General features: G+C 60.7%; 1 protein-coding gene across 2 annotated transcripts; it reads right to left on the bottom strand.

Moving 5' to 3' along the window:
* Positions 1-4,178: 4,178 nt before the first annotated feature.
* On the bottom strand, positions 4,179-24,663 carry LOC309686593 (zinc finger protein 783-like). 2 transcript variants are annotated; one of them, XM_082499321.1, is made up of 8 exons: positions 24,648-24,663; positions 24,268-24,381; positions 23,915-24,025; positions 11,618-12,004; positions 10,202-10,328; positions 9,290-9,403; positions 8,046-8,300; positions 4,179-6,182 (listed from the first exon to the last, which is right to left on the bottom strand). In XM_082499321.1, the coding sequence occupies exons 2-8, from the start codon at positions 24,379-24,381 to the stop codon at positions 5,089-5,091; spliced, it is 2,202 nt and encodes a 733-aa protein (XP_082355447.1). In that variant the 5' UTR covers positions 24,648-24,663; the 3' UTR covers positions 4,179-5,088. The 2 variants fall into 2 exon arrangements, with proteins under 2 accessions (XP_082355447.1, XP_082355448.1); XM_082499322.1 differs by lacking the exons at positions 23,915-24,025; positions 24,268-24,381; positions 24,648-24,663 and adding an exon at positions 12,646-12,675.
* Positions 24,664-24,666: the final 3 nt, after the last annotated feature.

Below are 24,666 nucleotides of genomic sequence, written 5' to 3'. Positions count from 1 at the left end.
TCAGCCAAAACCCCCAGGGCCTTCTCCTCAGGGCTGCTCTCCATCCATTCCCCGCCCAGCCTGGATTTGTGCTTGGGATTGCCCCAACCCATGTGCAGGACCCTGCACTTGGCCTTGTTTAACCTCGAGGTTCACACAGACCCACCTCGCCAGCCTGTCCAGGTCCCTCTGGATGGCATCCCTCCCCTCCAGCATGTTGACCGCCCCGCTCAGCTTGGTGTCATCGGCAAACTGCTGAGGGTGCCCTCCACCCCAACATCCATGTCACCAACAAAGATGTTAAACAGCACCAGTCCCAGTACCGACCCCTGAGGAACACCACTTGTCACTGGTCACCGCTTGGCTATGGAGCCGTTGACCACAACTCTTTGAGTGTGACTGTCCAACCAGTTCCTTATCCATGTACGTGTGCAAGCATGCTTGTGTGTGATGTGTACATACATGAGTCTGCACATGTGCCTCTGCATTGCTCTGTGTGTGTCATGTGTTGGCATGTGCATATATGTGTTTTGAATGCGTGTGTATATATGTGCATGTGTGCATGAATGTATGCATGTCTGTTGGCATGTGCATGTATGTCAGTGCATGTCTGTGCATGTGTGCATGCATGTGCATATGTGTAGCCGTGTGTGTGTTTGCACACTTGTGTGCCTTTGCATTGGCATGTGCATGCACATATGTATGTGTATGCACGCACATGCATCTCTGCACATGCATGTTGTCTGTATATGTGCATCTGTGCATGCGGATCTGTGTGTACATGTATCTGTGCACATGTGTTGGCACGTGTGTGTTTATCTGTGCAGGTGTGCTTGTGTGTTGGCATGTGCACGTATGTGGGTGTGAGTCTGCATGTTTTTGTGCACACGTGTGAATGTGTGTGCATGCCTGTGTGTACTGATGTGCCGTGCATACGTCTGCATGCGTGTGCATGTGTACGCATGTGCGCCCGGGCACAGCTGGGCATACATGTGTCTGTGCGCATCTGTTTGCCTGTGTGTGCGCGTGTGTGGTGTGTGTGTGCATGGTGTACACATGTGTGTGTGTGTGCGCATGTGCAGGTGTGAATGGTTTTGTACATGTGTGCCTGCATGTGTGTGGCCGTTTGTCTGTGTGTGCACGTATGGGCGCATGTGCCTTTGTGTGCGTGTCTCCATGCACATTTGGTTGTTGGTGTGTAGGTACATGTGTGTGTGTGTAGCAGTGTCTGTATGGGGGGGATGTATACATCTGTGTACATTTATGTTTCTCTGTGTGTGCCGGTGCATCCATGTGTTTACGTGTGCGTGTGTGCATGTGTGTGCATCCATCCATTTACGTGTGTGTGCACACACAGGGGTGTCTCCGCCTCTCCCTTTGTGTGTACGTTCTTGTGCCTGGATCTCAGCACACACGGGTCTCTGTGTGTGTGTGTGCGCGTGTGCAAGCTGGGGAGGAACGAATTTAATCATTTATAACCCGAAACGGTCCTGGGAGCACGGGGGAGCTTCGGCCCAGCTCAGGCGGGTCGGAGGTGCCGAGTGGGATCCTTCCCGAGGCCTCACGTTTGCCGGAGCCTCTTCCCAACCGCCGGGGGGGGGGGGGGTTAATGCAGTTTAAGGCATTGTGTCAGTGCGGCAGCTGTGACATGCGGGAGCCGAGTGTAATCCGGTCCGTGAGCTGCTTCCCTGGGGCCGGCGGCCTCGCCGCACGCCGTCAGCCCCTTCCCGCACGAGTGAAATCCCACCAAACCGAGCAGCCGCCCCGGAGCATGGGGGGGGTCTGGCTTCCATCCCTGCGCCCCATCACCGCCGTTGGCTCTCCCAACATCTCTGGCCTCACCCCAAAACACCCAGAGGGCTTTGGGTGCTTAGCAAAGCGGTGCTTTGTCCCCTGCCCCCCCTGCTGCCCGCTTCCCTGCTGCAGCGGGTCCCCAGGCTCCATCCCAGCAGCTGTGGTGGAGTCAGCGCGATGCTTTCAGCCCCCTCTTCACCAGCGTTGCCGCATCCCGGCGTGACAGCCTGGTCTCCGAGCTCAGCCGGAGCCTCTGGGCTGCAGTGCGGCCGGGGGGTGCAGCTGCATCCAGCTCTCCCAGCAACCCAGCCTAGGGAGGGCTGGGAGGAGCGGCTGAGGGCCCTGGGGACGTTCAGCCTGGAGAGGAGGAGGCCAAGGGGAGACCTTCTCGCTCTCTACAGCTCCCTGAAAGGAGGGGGTAGCGAGGGGGGGGTCGGGCTCTTCTCCCAAGGGACAGGCGATGGGACAAGAGGAAACGCCTCAAGTTGCACCAGGGGAGGTTTAGGTTGGATATGAGGAAAAATTTCTTCCCAGAAAGGGTTGCGAAGCACTGGCAGAGGCTGCCCAGGGCAGTGGTGGAGTCACCATCCCTGGGGGTATTTAAAAGCCGCGTAGCCGTGGTGCTGAGGGACATGGGTTAGTGGTGGGCTTGGCAGTGCTGGGGTGATGGTTGGACTTGATGATCTTAAGTCTTTTCCAACCTAAACAATTCTATTATTCTATGATTCTATAACGTGAGCCCTCCAAGAGTTTTCCTGTGGGACAGTGCTGTAACCCTCCCTGTTGAGTGGTGTTTTAGCATTCAGCACTCCCCAAACGAACCTGCCTGCAATTAAGTGGAGGATGCTGAGAACCTGAAGACAACTCGGGGGTGGCGCGGCTGCTCACGGCATGTGCCACCCCCCAGATTCGTGCCCTGCAGCACCACCACCTCTGCATTTTTTTGATGCCCCTGCCACCCAGAGCTCAGTGCCTGCTGGGGGCTGCGATGGCCATGCCTCCCCCACAGCGTGGGAGCTGCGGCTGCAGATGGACTGTTGACATTCGAGCCACTGAAGGTCACCTGGATGTTGTTAAATCCTGGCGGCGTCCAGCGACCAATGCCGTTATGCGCACACATGGCCAGCGAGGAGCAGCACGAGCAGGCGCTGCCACCCTGCCCACGCCAAGGCAAGGAGGGGGCTGCCCGTCCCCCAGGCACCCCCAGCAGGTCCTTGGCTAGTTCGGGCACTTAAGTGGCCGCTTTACCATAAAAAAATAAGGCTGAATCCATTAATTTCTAGGAAGAAAAAAAGAAAGTGCCAGGTCTGTGGCACTGCCAGCATGATGAACACAAGCTGCTGAGAGCCAGAGTCAGTTGTGCTTTTAATTTCTTTATTCCCCCTAATTGCATTTAGTCCTGATGAGGGGAATGCGGGGAGGCTGCCGAGGGGCACGGGACAGCCGGCTGGGCCAGGGGCTGCAGCCAGGCCCTCCTGTCCCACACTGTCACCTCCCTCCCGGGACACCAGCCCCGTCGCAGCGTATTTAACCCACATCTGACTGCACACCAGGACCTGAAACCTCAAACTGCTCCCAAGGAGTTTCGAGCAGCACCCCAACATCAGGAACGCAGGAACCTCGGCTGGAACCTGCCCTGGCAGCCCCAAAATGCTCCTCTCCACGGCAGTGACCGGCCAGCAGCTCTCAGCAGCTCCATGCACTTTCCAGCACAGAAGAAGCTGTAAGTTACAAATTTAGGAGGGGTTTATATGCACAGTAAGTCCTGCAGCGAGGACTTCAGTTCTGCAAAGGCATTAATAGGTCCTGACAACTTATCCCATCATCGCTCTGTTTATTGATGCCACTGTCCAACATGAGATCTGACATCGCTGTCCCCACGGCACCAGGGGCCTGGTGAGCACCAGGGAGCTGGCGTCACCGCTCCAGCCACGGCCCGGCCCTTCAGGTGCTTCTCACCCTGCCGCAGCCCAACTACGGGAGCTGCGAGGAGGACGAGCCAGGAACACGGAGAACCGAGCTGCTGGAGATGGAAGCTCAAACCAACAGCAAGGAGACGGACCCGTGGCCCACCCACCAAGACTACAGCCACAGCCGCGTGGCGAGGGACACCGGCAGCGGGTGCCTGCGAGCCGGGCGGTCTCCCGTGGGCAACCCCAAGCTGGCCGGGGCTTTTCTCAGAGCCAGCCCAGGACCTGCTCCTCCGTCTGGGACAGGAGTCCTGCTGCTCCCGCCGCTGGGAAGTGCATGGTCGATGCTACCAGCGAGGGCAGCCCACTGGCCGCAGTGTGTTTCAAAGAGAGCAGAAGAGCAGTTAAACACAGTGAGGTACATCATGACCCCACGACACGCCGCGGCAAGACCCGTGTCTACAAACCGCTCCCGCGTCTCATGCCGGCTGGTGATGCCTTCGGTGCAGCTCTCGTGGTGACGGGAGGGCCAGGCACCCGGGGTCGCCGCTCACCGGAAAGGCGTCTGCCGCTGCGGAAGGATTAAGCGCTAGAAATGAGTGTTTGGAGGAGCCTTGCTGATGGGGTCCTACCAGAAAAAGGTTCTTTTACTGCAACTAGTATTTTATTCTATTGTATAATTCATGAGTGTATCACAGCCCCGAGAGCCGGGCAGGCACCTATCAGCGCTTCAAATCTAGACACACGGAGAACTTCCTCGTCATCTGGATCTATTTATTACTCACCTCCCCCTGGCCGGGAGCTCCTTGTCACCACGCGCTGCTGAGTGGCTGTCGCGTCCAGCCCGGAAAGCTGGGACGAGGCAGCACCTCTGCAGAGCTCCTGGACAAAAGCAACTGTGCCAGAATCAGCCTACAGAGCATTTTTAAAAAAGAAAAAAAAAAAAAATCTTGGCGATCCTAAGTTTGCTTATCAAATAAAAAGTTCCTCCACATTTATTAAAAAACCAAACAGTAGATTTAAAAAGCAGTTAAGAGTCCTACTCCGGCAAAACACCCTGTACAGGTTTCTTTTGTTGTTGGTTTGTTTGCTTTTTTTTTTTTTTCTGATGGTGAGGATTCCCCCTAAATCAGCTGCTTCTGTTAATTTTATATATATATAATCTTTTAATTTTGCCGCGCGTTGCTTGCTTTAATTAATTAATTTATTTCCGATCAGCCTAGCCGTCTCCACCAGACCAGCGGCGCTACCACACAAAGCTTCCTTGATGTCCATGCCCTGAGCCGGGGGTGGGGGGATGGAGGGAGGGTGGGAGAGATGAGCGGAGGAGGAAGAGGAGGAGGAGGAGGGCTGGAGGGATGGATGGAGGGAAGGAGGGGAGGGAGAGGAAGCCGTCAGCAGCCCCTCACTCTCCCATGTGCGTCCTCAGGTGGTACTTGAGGGACTGCTTGTAGCGGAAGCACTTGGTGCACTCGGTGCAGGGGTAGGGCCGCTCCCCAGTGTGCGCCCGCTGGTGCTCCAGGAGGTGATGCTTCTGGGTGAAGTTCTTGCCGCACTCGGTGCAGTGGTAGGGCCGCTCGCCCGTGTGGATGCGCTGGTGCTCCAGGAGATGGTGCTTGCGGATGAAACCCTTCCCGCAGACGGCGCAGGCGTGCGGGCGCTCCCGGGTGTGGATGCGGTAATGGTTGGTGAGCTTGGACTTCTCGCTGAAGGTCTTCTCGCACTGGCTGCACTGGTAGGGCCGCTCACCGGTGTGAGTCCGCTGGTGCCGCAGGAGGTGGGAGGGCCGGGTGAAGTTCTTCCCGCACTGGGGGCAGAGGAAGGCCATCTCGCTTTTGCCGGCGTGGATCCTCTGGTGCATGATGAGGCTGATCTGCAAGCGGAAGCTCCTCCGGCACTCGCCGCAGGTGAAGGGCCGCTCCCCGACGTGGGTGATCTGGTGTTTGCTGAGGCTCGACTTGTGGCTGAAGCTGCTCTCGCACTCGGAGCACTTGTAGGGCTTCCCCGGAGGCGGGGGCCGTGGCTGGGGCTTGAGGCCGTGATCTGGGCGCCGGGGGACACCCACGCCCCGGCGCGTGTGGCTGCGCTGGTGCAGCAGGAACTGCTGCTTGTTGCGGAAGCTGAGGTCGCAATCGTGGCACTCGTAGGGCCCTTCCTTGAGATGGTTGCGCTGGTGGATCATGAAGTTGATCTTGAGCATGAAGCTCTTCCCGCACTCGGGGCAGATGTAGGGTCTCTCCCTCGTCCGGTTCCGCTGCTGGGCGGTGGCCGGCTTCATCTCCCCGGAGTCTCTCTCGCAGGCGGGGGGCTTGCCCACGCGGGCGGCCGCCAGGCTCCTGGGCTGCGTTTTGGAGCTGCACTGCGCCTCGCAGCCCAGCCCGGCCTCGTGGCTGGGGAACGCCGGCGGCTCGGTCCTGCCCGAGAACATGGCGCATGGCTCCAGGGTGTCAGGGTCGTCCTCCTCCTCCTCCTCCTCCGTCTTGATCACGATCCCGTCTTCTGCGGGGGAAAACCAGAACAGCGTTAGGGTTGTCAGGTGGGACGGGGTGGCCTTTCATGCACCTGTGGGGTTGCTACAGGAACATCTGAATAGGCTTCTGCGCCTGCCTGCCGGTTCTGCCTGACCACGAGCTGGCTCCAGCCTGGGACGGGCATGTCCTCTCGCAGCAGCAAGGTGAGCCTGCACACCTCCAGACAGGGAGGACAGACAAACCCCGTCCCGGACAGGCTCCTTCGGACCGTGCAGTGAAACCTGCCTGCCAAAAGGTTTTGCAATTTCACGATGCTACAAGGCAGGGGGGGATAAAAGCGCCACCAATTTGCGAGGACTCGGGCAGCCGAGTGATTTTGGAGCAGCTCCATCTGCTGCCGTTTCGCTGGGCTACAACGCTCCCCGCGCCTGGCACGGCACTGCTCGAGGGAAACACAGCACGGGGCTGCCGGGCTCCAGCTCCACTCCTGACATGATGCACCCAGCCTGGGATTGTCCCCCTGCTTCGGCCTCCCTGCGACAGGGCACAGGGAGAGACTCCCCCTCCTTCCTAGAGGCAAACAGTGGTGGGATGAATAGCCACACACCAGGCTCCCGCCTTGCGTCACTGATGCCGGAGGTGACCCGGTGTTTTTGTTTGGTGAGACCGGCCCTACCGCGGACACGTGCAGCAGGACGCGCAACCAGCACCCCCCGAGGAAAGGCCCGCGGTGGATCCCTCGCACGTCACTCTGCGCTGGACTTTGAGCCAGGCCTATGTACTTTTCTAGGAAGAGCAGCCGCGCTTTCCCTAGAAGAGGCAGCTGACAGGAGCAGGATATATCAAAGCCACGGCCCTCTCACCACCAACAGAGGGGTCAGTGGGGAAAACCCACATTCCCAGGTCCTCCTTCCCACCTCCTTGCAGCAAGGAGCCTCCCCTATGCGGACCCAGGGGCTATCACCGCTCGAGCGCTGGCCACCGGCACCTGCACCCCGGTCAGGGCACTGCTGCAGCTCCCGCTCAGCCCCATGCGTCGGCAGTGGTGCTGGCTCTCAGACGAGGATCGGCTCCAGCCCCACTGGTGGGTTGGCTGGTTTCCTTTAGAAAACTGTGAGGAGACCACAGGACCCACGAGATGGAGTTGAGGATGACCTCAAGAGCCCAACTCCATCTTTCTTGTTTTGTGTTATACCATCGCAAAGCCGTCAGAAGGCAGGGAACCCGCCGGTCCCGACAGTCCATCTCCCCGCTTTCCCATCTCCACCTTCAAAGCACAGCTGGAGGGCCTGGCCCATATCTGCCACCCAACTGGCAGACTTCTTCACATGAACCACCCAGTACCATCTTCTCATCTCTCCACTAAATAACCTCACTGCACCTTTCCCTCCTGGCAGCTCGCACCCCACGGACCTTCTGCCACCCTTGTCCCTGTCCTCCAGACCTGCCCCGAGCGACTCCCACGATGGTCAACGTGTAGGACCCTACACGTTCCTCTAGCCGAGCCCAGTGCGTAAGCACCTGAGTGGCTTACACCATTCCTCTGCACCACTAACACCAGGACAGGAGTCCTCTGTGTCTAACAAGGGCTTTTCCCACTAATGGAGGACTGAGCCACTGCTCCCTCTGCTCTGGAGCAGGTCAGGTGCCCTCAGAGACCACACTCTGATGTCTACCACATACATGCTGCCTCCTCTTCCCGACCAGAGGTCTCACCGCAGCTGCTCTTGAGGTTGATGCAGCCAGAAACTTTCCTTCTGGCACTGGTTCTGGGGTGGGATTTAACCCTTCTCTTTTGTCCAACCCTTTCCCCAACCCACCACAGCCCCTCCTGAGCCTTCCGTCTCCCTGACGTGCCACGTGTTGCCAAGCTGTGTGCCGAGCGTCTCACCTGTGCAGCTCCCGTGGTGAACGATGACTCTCTGGATCTCGTTGAAGTCAGCTACGTATTCGGAGGAGTCACCCAGGCTGGTTCCCGGGAGGTCCCTCGGCGGGGACACAGAGCCGTAGGGGCTCTCGCAGGCTGCCTCCTCATCCGGACTCTGGAAGCTCCCTTCTGACTGCCCCGACATCCCGTGCAGCTCAGCGTTTTCAGGGCTGTCTTCAGGAAGGAGCTCCTCCGTTTTGATCACAACCCTTATACCAGCTGAAGCAAAGAGAGATTCCCACCCGCCATCATTCCTGGGAGCCAGGAGGAAGAAACCGCTTGCAGCAATCCCCGCCAGCTCCCCGTGGGCCAGCTCTGGCTGCTGATCCCACAGAGGGGTTTCCTTTGCTCGGCCACTTCTGCTCTCCCTTCAGCCCCTGCCCTTCCACCATCCCTGCCATGCTCCTGCCTCTCGCCTGGGATCCTCCTCAGGCACAGGGGACTCGGCGCCTGCAGCTCAGCACCCCTCCGCCACCACCCAGCCCCCAGCCGCGGTGCTGGGCCGGCAGCTCCCCGTGGACAGCAGAGGATTTTTCTTTTCCCGTTGGCCTCGATTTAACTTCAAGATCCTCGTGACCAAGAGCATGGGCAGGGGGTTGGAGCGACTGGGGCCAGAGACCAGCAGTGGAGCTGACCTCATCTCTTCTAGGACACCTCCTTATCTCCTTACCAGCCCCTTATCTCAGAGCAGGAGTCACCCCAGGACTCGGGGTCCCTAGTGCCCCACTCCCAGCCCAGCCGGGCCCTTGGCGAACCTGCTCAGTACCCCGGGTCCCTGCGCACAGGACGGGAGCAGGCTTCCCTGCCCCGGGGGGATGCTCCAAGGGTAAAACCAGGCACCATCCGCACAACGGGAGAGGCTGGAGAGGATTTTAGGATTTTTTTGGGTGGATGGGTTTCCCAATGGGATCTGATTCTCCTTTCTTGGCAGGAACACTGTGTCCCTGAGGACCTGGTCTGGTTGCAGATGTTTCCCTTGCTGACAGCTCCTAGTGCCCAACTCTCTGGGCTCTGCGTGCCCTGGTTTATATGTTAAGCCGTACCTGGACATCAAATCTCTAATCAGCCAAACTTTTCCCGCTCGTACGCAAGGCTCCTCCTGATAACCCCCTCGGGCACAGCTCTCAGCGACATTTGCTTTAGCCTTAGGGCGAGCAGCTCCTCTGAACGCAACCTACGGCTCCCCTCGCGCTAAGCTGCCATCTCACCTGCGGTGGCATCGGTAATGATCTCGCTCTCCTCCAAGTCCTGCTCATTCCTGACCCGCGGTTCCTCTCCTTGCTCAATCTGAGACAAAACACCAGGTTTGGAAATTGCATAGTCTGTTGAGAGACAGAAGGATGGAGGGATTACTGCACAGGCAATCCTAATATTGGCTTCCACCTCTCCCCAGCGCCCAGGGGGGACATGTGAAGATGCTCGGGAACATCCACAAAGGGTCTGCAGGCAGAAAAGCCTGGTGCTGCAGGCAGGCCAGGCTCCCCGGATGGGCAAAAGAGATTCACGGAGGCAGTAGCTGAGGTGCCACGCACAGAGGAACTACCTTCGAGAAGAAACCCAACCCGTACATTTTTCTGGCAGGGTTTTAGAACTTCTCAGGCAAATTCCTGGCTCTCCTGAAGCTAAAAGCTTTTCACCTCTGGCTCCAGCAGAGCCAGAATTTCTCCTGCAGCTTCATCAGGAAATGCCCCAAAGGAGCGTAGGTATAACCGCATCAGACAGCTTTTCACTGCAAAACCTTCCTCTAAAGGGGTGCATGGACTGGTACCCGCTGCTGACCCAGAAGACAAAGAGAAACCCTTCCAACAGCCACGGGGAAGGTGCTGGCTTTTCACCATGTAACTCTGGCTGGAAGGAGCCTCAGGAGATCTCCAGTCCACCTGGCCCCCACCCAGCCAGGACAGCACCATGTGCCCCAAACCCGACATGGCCGGGGGGGTGCCTTACCCAGACTAGAAACATCCTCCTGTGTTTTTAAGCCTCCATTTAAAATGGGACATTGGGGTCTCAAGGGGACACAAGAAGATCTCCGAGGAGGACTCTGAAGATTCCCAAGCCCACGGGCAGCCAGGACCCCAGAGAACCTGCCTTTCACCAGGAGGAGGACACCCCATATTTACCCAGGGAGATCAGCGACTCGTAGTTCCCCTTCATCACGTTCTTGTACAGCTCCTTCTGCCACTCCTCCAGCTTCTCCCATTCCTTGTTGTTGAAATAGACGGACACATCGTCAAACGTCACCGGCACCTGCAATCACAAGCAGCACAGGTTCAGGCAGCCGCCTCGCTTCCCCAGGAGCCCAGCGTGTTATCTCCGGCCGCTGGCAGGAGCAGCTCGCTCCTGCTCGGACGCAGCCAGGCTTCAGCTATTTCATGGCCATCAACGAGTTGTTCTTTTACATTTAAAACAACACCTGGACACGTATTTCTATGAGATTAAAGGTCTCAGCCCAACAGCCGGTTCCTGGTGCTGAACCCAGAGCGTGATTTCCCCAAACAACACTGACATCCTCCTCTTGGTCCCTGCACTGGCAGGGACGACTCCGCACAGGAGACCGGGTTTGTGCCCGCCTGGAGGGAGCGTAAAGGAGATAAAAATCGGGCATTAGGGCTGGACCTCATCTCTATTGATGAGCTGACGTAAAAACCCAGATTCAATTACCCCAGAACTCGAGGGAACACTCTACCCAGGCCTGAAGGGCTCCCAGTTATCGTTAGTTATTGTGTGCAAATTAGCCGGGAGCAGACCGCAGCTTTCAAGCCTGTTTGCCGAGTAATAATTTCTAAGGATAAATTCAGGATGCGCAAGCCGGCCTGTGTTCGGCTTCTGCTCCCCGACTGTGCTAACAGGGTGTCGGGGTGTGAATCCCCCTCTTCCAGCCCCCCTCTGCTCATCTCCGGCGAAGCGGCGACAGTCACTTTGCCGTGTCCCACATGGTCCCATCTGCAAACTTTCATTTAGCGAGAAGGCTGCAAAATGCAAACAGGAACTGAAGAACGCTGTCAGTGGGCTCCTTCCGATGCTTGGCTGAGCCCAGCTGCGAGCGCAGGGAGCTCCTCTGCCTTCCCCCGAATCCCAGAGATTCCCCCTTCCCTGCAGCAGCAGCCCCTGCATGCTCCTTCCTCGGTCCAGGAGACCCCCAGCACAGCGCCAAGGTGAGAAAAGAAATGGTGTGTAAAAAGAAGAATCACCAAATCTGCTGGGTTTCTCTCAAACAGCGGTAAAAAAATACAATTAAAAATTAAAAGAGTAACTGGCTCCCAGGCTGCGCAGTGCGGTGAAGCAGAACTGAAACCTCTGGCCTGAGCATGGGGGGACATTTCCCTTGGGTCCATCTCCCACCTCTGGTGGGTCCCCAGGGGGGGATACTGGGAAGTGGCGAGGGGCAGCTCTGCTGCCTTCAGGTCCTGACATGACGAGAGACTCACCTGTGCCAGGGCTGTCCCTGCTTACCCACCGCCTCTCCCCCCATCCTGCCCTCCATGAGCGTTTCGGGAGCCTTTGGGGCGCAAACCTCCACCCCAGGACACCGTTACCTTGGGGACTTCCCCTTTCCTGCCCGGTGGCAGCCGCAGGATCCAGAAGTTCCTGTTCTTCAGCAGGTTCTCCATGTTCTCCAGGCGCCGCTGGAGCAGCCCGTACTCCTGGATGAGGGTGCCCAGCGCCGCGCATTTGCTCTCCAGCTGGTTCCCCAGCTCCGCCGCCGTCTTCTCGCAGTCGATCAGCTTCTTCTCCGCCATCCCTGTCCGACCCTCCAGGTCGAGCAGGCGGGTGGAGTGGGAGTCCACCTTCCTCTCCACCGCCTGCACGGCCGCCACCACCGTCAGGGACAGCTCGGCCGTCTGCGTCTCCCGCTCCGAGGTGCGCTCGGGGCCGGCCGCCGGCCGGAGGGGCGAGGGGCAGCGCGGCTGCAGCAGCGGCTCCTGCGGGCAGAGGGGTGCGGGGGGGGTCAGGGCACGGGGACGGGGACACCCCCAGGGTGATGGGGGGCACCACAGCGCCCAAGGCGGCGGGGACAGACATCCCCACGTCCCCGAAGAGCGTTGACCCCGCTAAGCTGCTTACGGTGGCGGCTGCGGGTCCCACGGGACGGGAGGTGACACTGGGGGGGGGGGGTGACAGAGGACAGCCGAAGCCCCGTTGCCATGGGCACGGCGAGGGGACACCCCGGGCGCTGTCAGGGACACGGGGCGGGGGGGAGGCGGCCTGTCACCGAGGTGGGGGGGGGGGTATTGAAGCCGCTCCCCGCCCCGCAGGGCCCGGCCGCCGGGACGGCCAGGCCCGGGGCCCCCGACGGCAGCTCGGGCGCCGCCAGCGGCGGAGGCCCTGCCCGGCCGCGCCGCCCCCCCGGGGCCGCCCGTCCCTGCCCGGCTCGTTCCCCCCTCCGGTGGAGGGGGGGGGGTTGCGGCGGCGGCGCGGCGGGCTGACAGCCCCCCCCCAACCCCCCACCCCGCCGCGGCCCTCCCCGCCGCGGCCCCGACGGCGCGGCCCGCCCCGACGTGCGGCCCGTTGGGGCGCCGGGCCGGGCCGCCACCCGCGGCGGGGGGTCGGCGGGCGCCCTTACCTGAGCGGGAGCCCCCTCGGCCATGGCCCTTTGTTCCCTGCCCGGGGCCCCGGGGGCCGCGGCCGGGGAGGATCCAGCGCCCGTTCGCTCCTTCACCTCCGCCCGCCGCCGGGCATCGGGCTGGGCCCGGGGCGGCGCGGCGAGGCGGGGGCGGCGGCGGGGCGGGGGGCGGCGCGGCGGGGCGGGGCGCGGCCCGACCCGACCGGGGATAGCGGCGGGGTTGGGGGAGGGGGGGGGAAAGGGGAGGGGGGGGGAGCGGCGGCGAGAGACCGAGCGCGGCTTCGGGTCCCGGCTCCGCCGCTCCGCGCTCGGGCGCTCCGGCCCCGCCGCTGCCCCGCCGAGCCGGCAGGGGGCGCTCTGGCGGCCGCCGCCGCGCGCCAGCCCCGCCGGGGGACGCGCCGGGCGGGGCGGAGCGGGGCGACCGCCGGCGCCGCAGCGCCCCCTGTCGTACCGACGGCATCACCGCCCCCCCCCCCCCCGCCGCCGCCGCCGAGCACCGTCGGGCCGCCCCCCCCTCGCCCCCCCCCCCCGTTGCCGCGCCGGGAACCGGCTGCCCCGGGGATGGGGGGGGGGGGGGGGATCGGGACGGGGGGGCGCCCGCGCGGGGCGGGGCCGCGAGAGGAACGGGGGGGACTGGGGGGGAATGGGGGAGAGTGGAGGGGATTGAGGGGATTGGAGGGGCTGGGGAGAAACTGGGGGTAACGGGAGGGGAACTGGGGTGAACTGGGAAGGGGCTGGAGGGGAACTGGGGTGAGGTTGGGGAGGACTGGGTGGAATTTGGGGGGGAGTGGGGGGACTGGAGAAGGGCTGGAGGGCACTGGGGGAACTGGGGAGAGACTTGGGGGCACTGGGAGGAAATGGGGAGGGGTTGGGGGGACTGGGAAGGGGCCGGGGGGCAGAACTGGGGAGAGGCTGGGGGCAACTGGGGAGTGGCTGGGGGGGACTGTAGGAACTGGGGAGGGGCTGGGGATAAAGCGGTGGGGACTGGGGCAAACTGGAGAGGGGCTGGGGGGAACTGGGGAGGACTGACGGGGTACCGTGTGGAACTTGGGGGGGACTGGGCAGGCGCTGGGGGAGACTGGGGAGAGGCTTGACGGAGAAACTGGGGAGGGGCTGGTAGGACTGGGAGGGCGGGGGAGGAGTGGGTCGGGGGGTGGAACTGGGGAGAGGCTGGGTGCCACTGGGGAGAACTGGGGGGAACTGGGGAATAGCTGGAAGGAATGGGGAGAGACTGGGGGAACTGGGGAGAACTGGGTGGTGCTGGAGAGGGGCTGACGGGAACTGGGGAGAACTGGAGAGCGACTGGGTGGGAGCTGGGGAGGGGCTGGGAGGACTGGGGGGAACTGGGGCGGGGGTAGTGGACAACTGGGGGTGGACTGGGAGAAACTGGGGGGGGCGGCGGCGAACTGGGAAGAACTGGGGGAGGACTGGGGATGACTGGAGGGGTTGGGGGAACTGGGGAGGGACTGGGAGAAGCGGGGAGGGGGGGGGCGACGGGGAAGGGTTGAGGGAGAGGGTGAGGCAACGAGGAGAGGCTGGGGGGAACTGGGGCGGCCCTGGGGGGTAACTGGGCCGACGGGGAGGACTGGGGGGGGACGGACTGGGGGTAACTGGGCCGACGGGGCGGGCTGAGGGAGGACTGGGGAAGGGGGGGGGCTCCCCCGGCCCGCACCGTCGGGCGCCGCCATGGCCGGGGGCGGGGCCGGCGCGGCGCCCCCTGGCGGCCCCCCCCGACGCCGATTCCCCCCCCCGCCCGTCCTCGCGCCCGGCGGCCTCGCGCCCCGCGGGCCTCTGAAATGGCGGCCGGAGGGCGGCGTCGCCATGGAGACGGGCAGACATCCCCCCCCCCCCTCCCCGACACACACCACACACACCCCCCCACGCGGGGCAGGGCCCCCCCGTGGGTCACCGCGCGCAGCGGGGAGGGGGCACTCCGGGGGGGGGCACCGCGCGCGCGACAGGAACGGCCCTCCGGCCCCGCCCTGTCCGGGACAGCGCCCCCGGCCCTGACCGGCCCCGACCCGCACACACCCATCCACCCCCCATCCCCGTCCCCACCCCATCCCCATCCCCATCCCATCCCCATCCAAACCCCATCCCCATCCCCTCCCCATCCCATTCCCACCCCATCCCCATCCCATCCCCATCCCCATCCCAATCCCCATCCCGTCCCATCCCCATCCCTATCCCCATCCCTATCCCTATCCCTATCCCATCCCCATCCCCATCCCCATCCCATCCCCACCCCATCCCATCCCGTCCCATCCCCACCCCCATCCCATCCCTATCCCTATCCCTATCCCTATCCCTATCCCTATCCCTATCCCTATCCCTATCCCTATCCCTATCCCTATCCCTATCCCTATCCCTATCCCTATCTCCTCCCCATCCCCATCCCCATCCCCACCCCATCCCCATCCCATCCCCATCCCCATCCCCATCCCCATCCCATCCCCATCCCCATCCCCATCCCCATCCCCATCCCCATCCCCATCCCCATCCCATCCCATCCCATCCCCATCCCATCCCCATCCCCATCCCCTCCCCATCCTCTCCCCATCCCCATCCCCATCCCCATCCCCATCCCCATCCCCATCCCCATCCCCATCCCCATCCCATCCCCATCCCCATCCCCATCCCATCCCATCCCATCCCCATCCCCATCCCCATCCCCATCCCCATCCCCATCCCATCCCATCCCATCCCATCCCATCCCCATCCCCATCCCCATCCCATCCCCATCCCCATCCCCATCCCATCCCATCCCATCCCATCCCATCCCATCCCCATCCCCATCCCCATCCCCATCCCCATCCCCATCCCATCCCATCCCATCCCATCCCATCCCATCCCATCCCCATCCCATCCCCATCCCATCCCCATCCCCATCCCCTCCCCATCCTCTCCCCATCCCCATCCCCATCCCCTCCCCATCCCCTCCCCATCCTCTCCCCATCCCCATCCCCATCCCCATCCCTATCCCTATCCCATCCCATCCCATCCCATCCCAATCCTCACTCCCTACAGCTATGATGGAGTGAATTTTCTGTCCCGTAGCTGCTGTGGTTTGCATTTGCCGGGATACTGATGGCGACACCACTCCATGTTGCAGTGGGTGCCCGGTGATGTTTTACATCCCTCGGGGATTTTTGCCGCTTCCCCGTAAAGCGGAGGGGGGGCACAGCCGGGACCCGGTGGCCAAGGGGACATTGCACACCGTGGCCACCTGCTTGGTACAGAAATGGGGGGTGTCCGGGGGGCAGGAATGTGCCATCGCTGCTCGGGACTGGCTGGCTGACCGACCGTGAGGAGGTGAGAGAGATTTGCCACGAGTTTGGGGTTTTTTTCCTCCTTTTTTCCCTCTTCTCCCTCCCCTACTCAGGACAGGGGGGAGTGAATGAGTGGCTGTGTGGTCCTAGCTGCTGGCTGGGGATAAACCACGACACCATCCCGCCCCACTGCATCATCCCTGCCCCATCCTATCCCATGCCGTTCACCCTGTCCTATTCCATCCTATTCCATTCCATCCCCATCCCCATCCTATCCCCACCCCATTCCCATCCCACCCCATCCCATCCCATCCCATCCCATCCCATCCCATCCCATCCCATCCCATCCCATCCCATCCCATCCCCATCCCCTCCCCATCCCCATCCCCATCCCCATCCCATCCCCATCCCATCCCATCCACTTCCCCATCCCATCCCATACCCATCCCATCCCATCCCATCCCATCCCATCCCATCCCATCCCATCCCATCCCCATCCCATCCCCATCCCCATCCCATCCCCATCCCATCCCCATCCCCATCCCCATCCCCATCCCCATCCCCATCCCCATCCCCATCCCATCCCCATCCCATCCCCATCCCCATCCCCATCCCCATCCCCATCCCCATCCCATCCCATCCCCATCCCCATCCCATCCCCATCCATATTCCATCCCATCCTGGTAGAGCCCCCCCGGCACACAGCCTTGCTCCCACTCCCGACCTCGGGGACCCCTGGAAGGAGGTGACAATGTGGGGAAGTCAGTGACAGCGCACATGGGGAAGGGCAGGAAACCCTCTGGATTGCGGAAAAAGGGAGGGGACAAGGGGGACACTGGAATGAGGCCACATCCCGTCACAGCTGCGATGCCGGAATGGAGGACATGGCTGCGGCACCCGCGCCTGGGGGGTACAACGCCTGTCCCCACCCGCCCGGGGCACAAAGGCAGGTGGGAACCCCAACTAGGGACCCCCTCTCTGGGCCATCCCAGGGATCCGCAGCCACCAGCCGCGGGTGACACCCATCAGGAGGGGACACCAGGAGCAGCTCTGGGATGAGGGGAGCTCAGATGTCCTGGTGCAACTGGGTAGACTGGGATCCAGGGGCAGCTACTGGGCAGAGGGAGCGTCTGAGCCAGTCTGCTGGAGGGAACCACACTGTACGCATGGAGAGAGATATACATGTGTGTTTGTCACCTATATTTATGTCCCACTCGTGGCTCTGCATCGTGATCAGCCAGAGGGGGGTCAGGATGTGGCCCCCGGTGCTGTGATGGTGTGAGCACCGTGTGCCTGTGATCTGGGCTGCAGACCACGTATGGACGCCTGTGTATATGTATGTAACAGTACATATGTGTGTATTTATGGTCTCTCTGTGTGCTCGACCCGGGAGCCACGCTCAGCCTCACTGCCGGCAGCAGCCGGGACACGCAGCCTCGCAGCGCTGGAGCAGCCAGATGCAGCGCGATGCTTTTTCCCCTGCCATGAGCCGCCCCTTCTCCCCCCTCACCACCCCCGGACCCTCCGTCCCTGCACCCCTCCCTGCGTGGGGCAGCCCCATAGAATCACAGAACAGTTTGGGTTGGAAGGGACCTTGAAGACCATCCAGTCCCACCCCCCGCCCTGGGCAGGGACACCTCCCCCCAGCCCAGGTTGCTCCAAGCCCTGTCCAACCCGGCCTTGAGCACCTCCAGGGATGGGGCAGCCACAGCTTCTCGGGGCAACCTGCGCCAGGGGCTCACCACCCCCCCAGCCCAGAAGTTCTTCCCAATATCTCACCTAAATCTCCCCTCTTCCAGTCTAAAACCATTCCCCCTCGTCCCACGGCTCCCCTCCCTGACCCAGAGTCCCCCCCCAGCTCTCCCAGAGCCCCTTTAGGCACTGGGAGGGGCTCTCAGGTCTCCCCGGAGCCTTCTCTTCTCCAGGCTGACCCCCCCACCTCTCCCAGCCTGTCCTCCCAGCAGAGGGGCTCCAGCCCTCCCAGCACCTCCGGGGCCCCCTCTGGCCCCGCTCCACCAGCTCCATGTCTCTCCTGCGCTGAGGCCCCCGAGCTGGAGGCAGCACTGCGGGGGGGTCTCCCCAGAGCAGAGCAGAGCGCAGCAGAGGGGCACAATCCCCCCCTCACCCTGCTGGCCACGCTGCGGGGGATGCAGCCCGGGATGCCGGGGGCTTGCTGGGCTGCCAGCGCACACTGCCGGCTCAGGGACAGCTGTTCATCCACTAACACCCCAAGTCCTTCTCCTCAGGGAGGAGATCTCCATCCCACCAGGTTGCTCCAGAGCACGGGCAGCACCTCATGTGTGGCATCACCCAGGCACCCCGGCACAGCCGGCAGCTCCTCGCAGCGGTGGAGGGGAGAAGAGGCCAGGCGGCTCTGGGCTGGGAACAGGGAAGAACCAAAGAGCTTCCACCAGCCAGGGCTTGGGACCCACCTGCTGCAGCCTGCAGAGCTGTGGACCAGGTCACCATGAGGAAGGTGGCAGAGGGGACACGGGGACAGGCTGGGGTCTGGGTGCAGAGACCCAGGAGCAGCCCAGGGTGCTGGTGCCAGGCAGGGTCTCCCCTCCACAGTGGGACCCCCCTGCCATGTCCCCATGCCCAGGAAGGGGTGAGATGACAGGGTAGAACCCCAACCTGCTGGGGAGGAGTGGGACACCGTGGGGCACCCGCTGCCCCCTCTACCAGCCCCACATCCCCAGGGCCACCCGGCTGAGCCCTGCCACTGGCACTGCCTTCCCCGGCACGCACGAGGCCCGGGCACAGCGAGACAAAAGGGCACGCTGCCCTTTTTGGTAGTTTATTGGCAGCCCCGGTACAAAGAGTTTAGGTACGTGTGAGCGAGGAAACAGCGATGCAAACCCAGCGCAGCCCGGCTTGCCAGCTGCCCCTCCGATGGGCAGCAGGCACGAGCGAGCCTGGACCCCTGTGCCAGCGTCCCTCCAGCTCTGCTGGGACGCCATGGGGCCAGGCCACCCTGTCCTGGGTGACGTAGGAGAGATGAACGCATACCGTCGGTGGCTGGACCCTTGGCAGAGCTCGCCATGGCTCTTCTCGCCCGCTGCAGGGGGCTGCAGTCAGTGCCGGAGGGTCAGTCCACCGCATCTCACCTCCGAGGCTCAGGGCAGCGCCGCAGCGGCACACACCGGTGCTTCTCCCAGCACCAGACTGTCCCGGCTCTACCCCACAGCACAGCCCGGCCAAGACTGGCAACTCCTTGGCCATTGCTGCAGCTCTGATTTCTGCCTGGCGCAGGGCCAGCTGCCAGAGTGCGACGTTATTCTCGCATAAAACCAAAGTCTGCTTCCAGCCGTTAGCGGCAGCAGGTAACAAGCATAAAAACACCAACCCCCAATGCCGGACACCGACCGCAGCGGCCCCAGAGCTGCGCGGAGCAGCCTCGTTTGCCGGCCCTGGTTCCCCGGCACGGACATTTGAGCAGAGCCCGCTCAGTTTGTGCGGTTCACCAGTTCTGCAAGTTACCTGGAAAACGCTAATAAATACCAGCCGGGTGCGGGTGCGGGAGGCGTCACGGCAGGAGAGGGGCGAGCAAGGACGAAACACCGAGGCCAGCGAGGGGACCGGGGCTGCGATCACTCACCCAACACGGGCTTCAGAATGGAAACACTGTATTGACAGACTTTACAAAAGTTATTACAAAACACGATCACGAACCAGCAGCTGACGATAACACAGCGGAAGAGACACCACTTACAGCCACCTCAGGAACAACACCAATTAGCTCCGAGAAGTCAACCAATATTTACACAGACGTCCGAAAAACTCCGTTGTCAGTTATCTCGTACATTTAAGTGTTTTAGATCAACTGTGAAATATAGTGCCACACGTTTCCTTGTAGTATTATAATAATAATAATAATAATAATTAATAATAATAATAATAATAATATACTACTTCTAGATTAACTAAAAACCAAACAGCTCTTTACAGGGGTTAGGAGAAGTTGCTTTCACACATCTGACTTACCTGAGTGTGAGACCAAACCCAGTTAAAAAATTATAATAAAATCGCCTTCATTGACAGGAGTTTGTGTGACGGACCAGCGGCTCCGTTCCCTTGGGCCAGAGGGAAACTACAGCCCGACTGGTACCAGTAACATCCTTCAAAAGAACAAAGACGTGTCCTCCTCGGGTGAGATACCCGACCGCGCCTCCGCACGCTGCCCTTCCCAAATCCTCCTGCTCCAATGTCCTCAGCCCCTTCTCCTGCCCTTCCTTTCCTCCTGCACCCACTTTTTTCTCACCTTGCTCTTTGCCGCTCTCTCCTCTCTGCCTTTTTTTTTTTTTTTTTTTTTTTTTTCCCTTCGACAAATCCTGCGTCGTGCCCCTAACCACGTCTCTGCCTCGCCTCTCTTCCCTTCATCCCAGCCCTGGCCTCGCAGCGCGGGGCTTGCCGTTTTGAGGTGCGGCAACGCAACGGGAGCGGGCGGCCAGTTGCCTGGGAACGGCGCCTCCCTTCCCTCCCTCACGCTTCCAGCCTTGCCGTGAAACGAGTGGAAAAAAGAAAGCGAAAGCTTGTCACTCCTGCATATGCACAAAGATAGGTGGGGAAACACCTGCTAAATACGGACCCCAGAGAATCGCTTGGGATTATTCTCTACAGGCGAAATCCAAACCTGCGTAGGGGACAACTAGTACAAGGCCTACGCCGCTATGGAAGTCTCATGTAACCCTGCGGGGTCGAAGAGGTGCCTAGGCCGTCCGATCAGAGTTTTTAAGAGGAATTCCTTTGATGCTTCAACAAAGCGGGCTTTGTAGCATGACCACATGGATTAGCTGCGATACAAGTTCACCTCCCATCATGCTGCACGTCCACCTGCCAGACCGTTACCGTAACCGCGAGCCCTTCTGCCCCGGCCTCCCACCGCAGCGCTACTGCTTAGTTTCTTTTTTCACGCAGAAATGGCCGGTTTGAGTCGCCGACTCCAGGTTGTGCTGCGAATCCTCCATGGGCCGGGGGTTGCGGGAGTGGATTTTCTGGTGGCAATTCAGAGACTCTTTGTAGCGGAAGTGCTTCCCGCAGACGGGACACTGGTAGGGGGTCTCCCCGGTGTGGACCCGCCAGTGCTTGAGCAGGTGGTCCCGGCGGATGAAGCTCTTCCCGCACTCGGTGCACTGGTACGGCCTCTCCCCGGTGTGGATGCGCTGATGGCGGATGGCTTTGGAGAGGTCTCGGAAGTCCTTCCCGCAGTAGGTGCACGTCAGCGGCCCATCGCCCTTCCCCGTATGGAGCTTCTGGTGCAAGATAAGGCTCACTTCCAGGCTGAAGCTCTCCTTGCACTGGGAGCAGGTGTACGGTCTCTCCACCATGTTGTTCACCTGCCTGACAAAGCCGTACTTGAAACCGGAGCTCTTCTCCCCATCGGGGCGCTTGGACGGTTTGGAGCGAGAGGACCCTTGGGCTTTCGTAGGGGTTGTTTTGGATTTCTGCCTGAAGCTTTCTCCGTGCTCCAGGGAAGTGCAGGCTTCCTCGCTGGCGTGCGCTTTCTGATGGGTGGCAAAGAGCTGCTTGTCCAGGAAGCTCTCCCCACACTCGCAGCAGATGTACGGCCCCTCTACTGCGGCCACGTCCTCAGGAGCGTCCTTCTTGGCCAAGTCTCTTCCACGGCGAGAGGAGCGCCTCAGCCCATTGCCCGTTGCGGTTCTCTGCTGCGGGGTCGATCCGCTCCGGCTCTTGCTGCTCAGCTTCATCTCTTCCTCTGGGCTTGAGAAAACCTCTTCCCACTTTCCTGCCAATGAGCTAGGAAGCTCGAGGCTTTCGGGACCTTCCTCATCACACTGCTGTTCATCTGGCAGAGCAGAGACATGCATGTCATTTCTTTGAGATAAGAACTGCCTCGTTATTTAGACCGCAATTCTCTCGGGTCTCTGCTTGGCACACTCAAGACCATACCGGGCACTACGGGGTTGCAAGTCCCATCCGGGAGCTACTTAAGCAGTACTGGAGTATAAACAAAGCCAAAGTATTTTGACTTAGAATCACAGAATCACTGAGGTTGGAAAAGACCCTTAAGATCGAGTCCAACCATCACCCCAGCGCTGCCAAGCCCACCACTAACCCATGTCCCTCAGCACCACGGCTACACGGCTTTTAAATACCCCCAGGGATGGCGACTCCACCACTGCCCTGGGCAGCCTCTGCCAGCGCTTCACAACCCTTCCCGGGAAGAAATTTTTCCTAATATCCAACCTAAACCTCCCCTGACGCAACTTGAGGCCATTTCCTCTTGTTCCATCGCCTGCCCTTTGGGAGAAGAGCCCGACCCCCCCCTCGCTACCCCCTCCTTTCAGGGAGCTGTAGCGAGCGAGAAGGTCTCCCCTCAGCCTCCTCCTCTCCAGGCTGAACGTCCCCAGGGCCCTCAGCCGCCCCTCGCAGGACTTGTGCTCCAGACCCACCACAGCTCCGTTGCCTTTCTCTGGACACGCTCCAGCACCTCAATGTCTTTCTTGTCGTGAGGGGCCCAAAACTGAGCACAGCACTCGTGGTGGGGCCTCACCAGTGCCAACAACAAGGGGACGGTCACTGCCCTGCTCCTGCTGGCCACACTGTTGCTGCTACAGGTCAGGATGCTGTTGGCCTTCTTGGCCACCTGAGCACACTGCCGGCTCACATTCAGCCGGCCGTCCACCAACATCCCCAGGTCCTTTTCCACCAGGCAGCTTTCCAGCCACTCTGCCCCACACCTGTAGCGCCCATGGGATTGGTGTGACCCAAGGGCAAGACCTGGCACTTGGCCTGGTTGAACCTCGTACCTCGACCCATCGGTCCGGCCTGTCCAGATCCCTCTGCAGAGCCTTCCTACCCTCCAGCAGGTCAACACTCCCGCCCAACTTGGTGTCCCCTGCAAACTGACTGAGGGTGCACTCCATCCCCTTGTCCAGATCATTGATAAAGACTTCTTGAGAAAGCTCAGACAGTACAATGATGAGATCTCTATACATGGATAGACAAAGGGAAAAAGTGGGTTCCTTAGCAGGAGGTGAAGCAGAACAGGTCTTTGAGAACACGTGACTTAGGATAAAGGCAAAAAAAAACTGAGGGAAGGGTAATAAAACCTCTTTTCCTTCTGGGCTTGTACAGTGCCTAGGCCTGAAGGATCTTCCATGGTAAAAACGGTAACTCAAAGCAACCGCCAAGGTCCCTGGCAAAGGGAGGGTGAAAAGAGCCCAGAGGATCTGAGCATGCAGAGAAGAGGGCTGAAAAACCACCAGTTTCTGCAGACCCTGAGAAGGTAAACCTATGCTGAGCATTTGCGTGCCCAGAGAATACCGCTCGGCACTCCACTCACAGGGCTCTTCATCTGCTTGTCACTCTGTCAGACATCTACGTGTGTGGCTTGAAAACAGGCTGCTTTGTTTGCATCAGGCTGAAATTCTGGAAAAGCATCAGCCACAACAGTTGAGCTGCTTCTGAGACCAAGGCCGGAAAGCCAAAGGCACATCCCAGCAAGGGATGCTTCACGTGTCCCCCCACGCTTCAGAGCAGGGACCAGGAACGACGGGGCGGTGACAAGGACACGCCTTTTGCTGCGCCACAAGAAGCCTCACATTTGGCTGACAGAGAAAGCTGTGAAAAATATCACTTTGCGTATTCGTCAAAAAGACCTTTAAGAACTCTGTTGCTCACGCCAGCGAAGCTTGCCTGCACTACGCACGCTCCCGCTCATCTCCATGTCAAGGCTGACCAAACATGCTACCTCACCGAGTGATGCGACACCGTAGAGGTGATCTGCATCCCCCAGCCAGCCCAGAGCCGCTTTTACAGCCTGCTGCTCACGTACTGCAGCTTCTTCTGCACGTGTGCTATCCATCTGCCTCGGCTGCCGTCCAGCTCCCACGCTGACCCTTGAGGCAAGCCTGGCAGAGACCACGGCGAAGGCAGGATCTCACCCCGGGCAATCCCCAGCAAGTGCCAAGTGCCTGAGCCCGCCTCTATCTCCCTCTCTGCGCAGCGCTCGGCGAAGCTCTGCGCTTCTAACTCACATGTACTAGGGACCTCCATGCTTTCCTCTTCTTCAGAGCCCTCGTGGCTTTCAGGCAGAGTCTCTTCGTATTTACTCCACGAGCTGTCATCAGGACCAGGAAAGGAAAACTCTGTGCACAGGAGAAAGAACGACGGGTGTTTACGCTCACACCTCCCAGCTGCTTTACAGAGGATTTCAGGAGATATGGCCGCATCGGGTAAGAGGTGATGAGGAAGGCAAAGTCACCCCTGTACCCAAGGACAGAGCTGGCAAAACTCAACAGCAGAGGCAAGTGGAAGAGCGCAGGCAGGCGGTGGCAGCCACACGTCTGCTTTCCACCTCCCGCTGAGTCCTAGGAACCTTATGGCTCACCGGTGCTGGGGTCTGTAGGGGTTTCTCCTCCCTCAGAGTCATCCGGATCCTCCGCATTGGGATCCTCTCCTTGCTCAATCCGTGACAGGAGGTCAGGCTTCGAAATGGCAGCATCTGTACGTAAAAAGAGAATCAGAACGTTTCCTTTGCCCTCGCGGGGGAGAGAGACTCAAACCTTCGCCCACCAACATTCCTTCGCTGCTGGGGATGACGGGTAACGGAAAGAGAGGCTTAAGAAGATGCTCTCACACATCTGCACCGCTCACCTTGTCTGGGCCCTGGGAACATGAGCGGACTGCAGGAGCACACTCTGCTCAGGTGAGGAGCACCTCCCAGCCTGCAGCGTGAGGAGGAGAATAAGAAAATGCATCTGTGCTTACCTCCGGGCTTCCTTTCTTC

This window comes from Vanellus vanellus, assembly GCF_965231255.1.
Source record: "Vanellus vanellus genome assembly, chromosome: 2".
Lineage (NCBI taxonomy): Eukaryota > Metazoa > Chordata > Aves > Charadriiformes > Charadriidae > Vanellus > Vanellus vanellus.
This window is presented reverse-complemented; position numbering and strand designations above follow the sequence as displayed.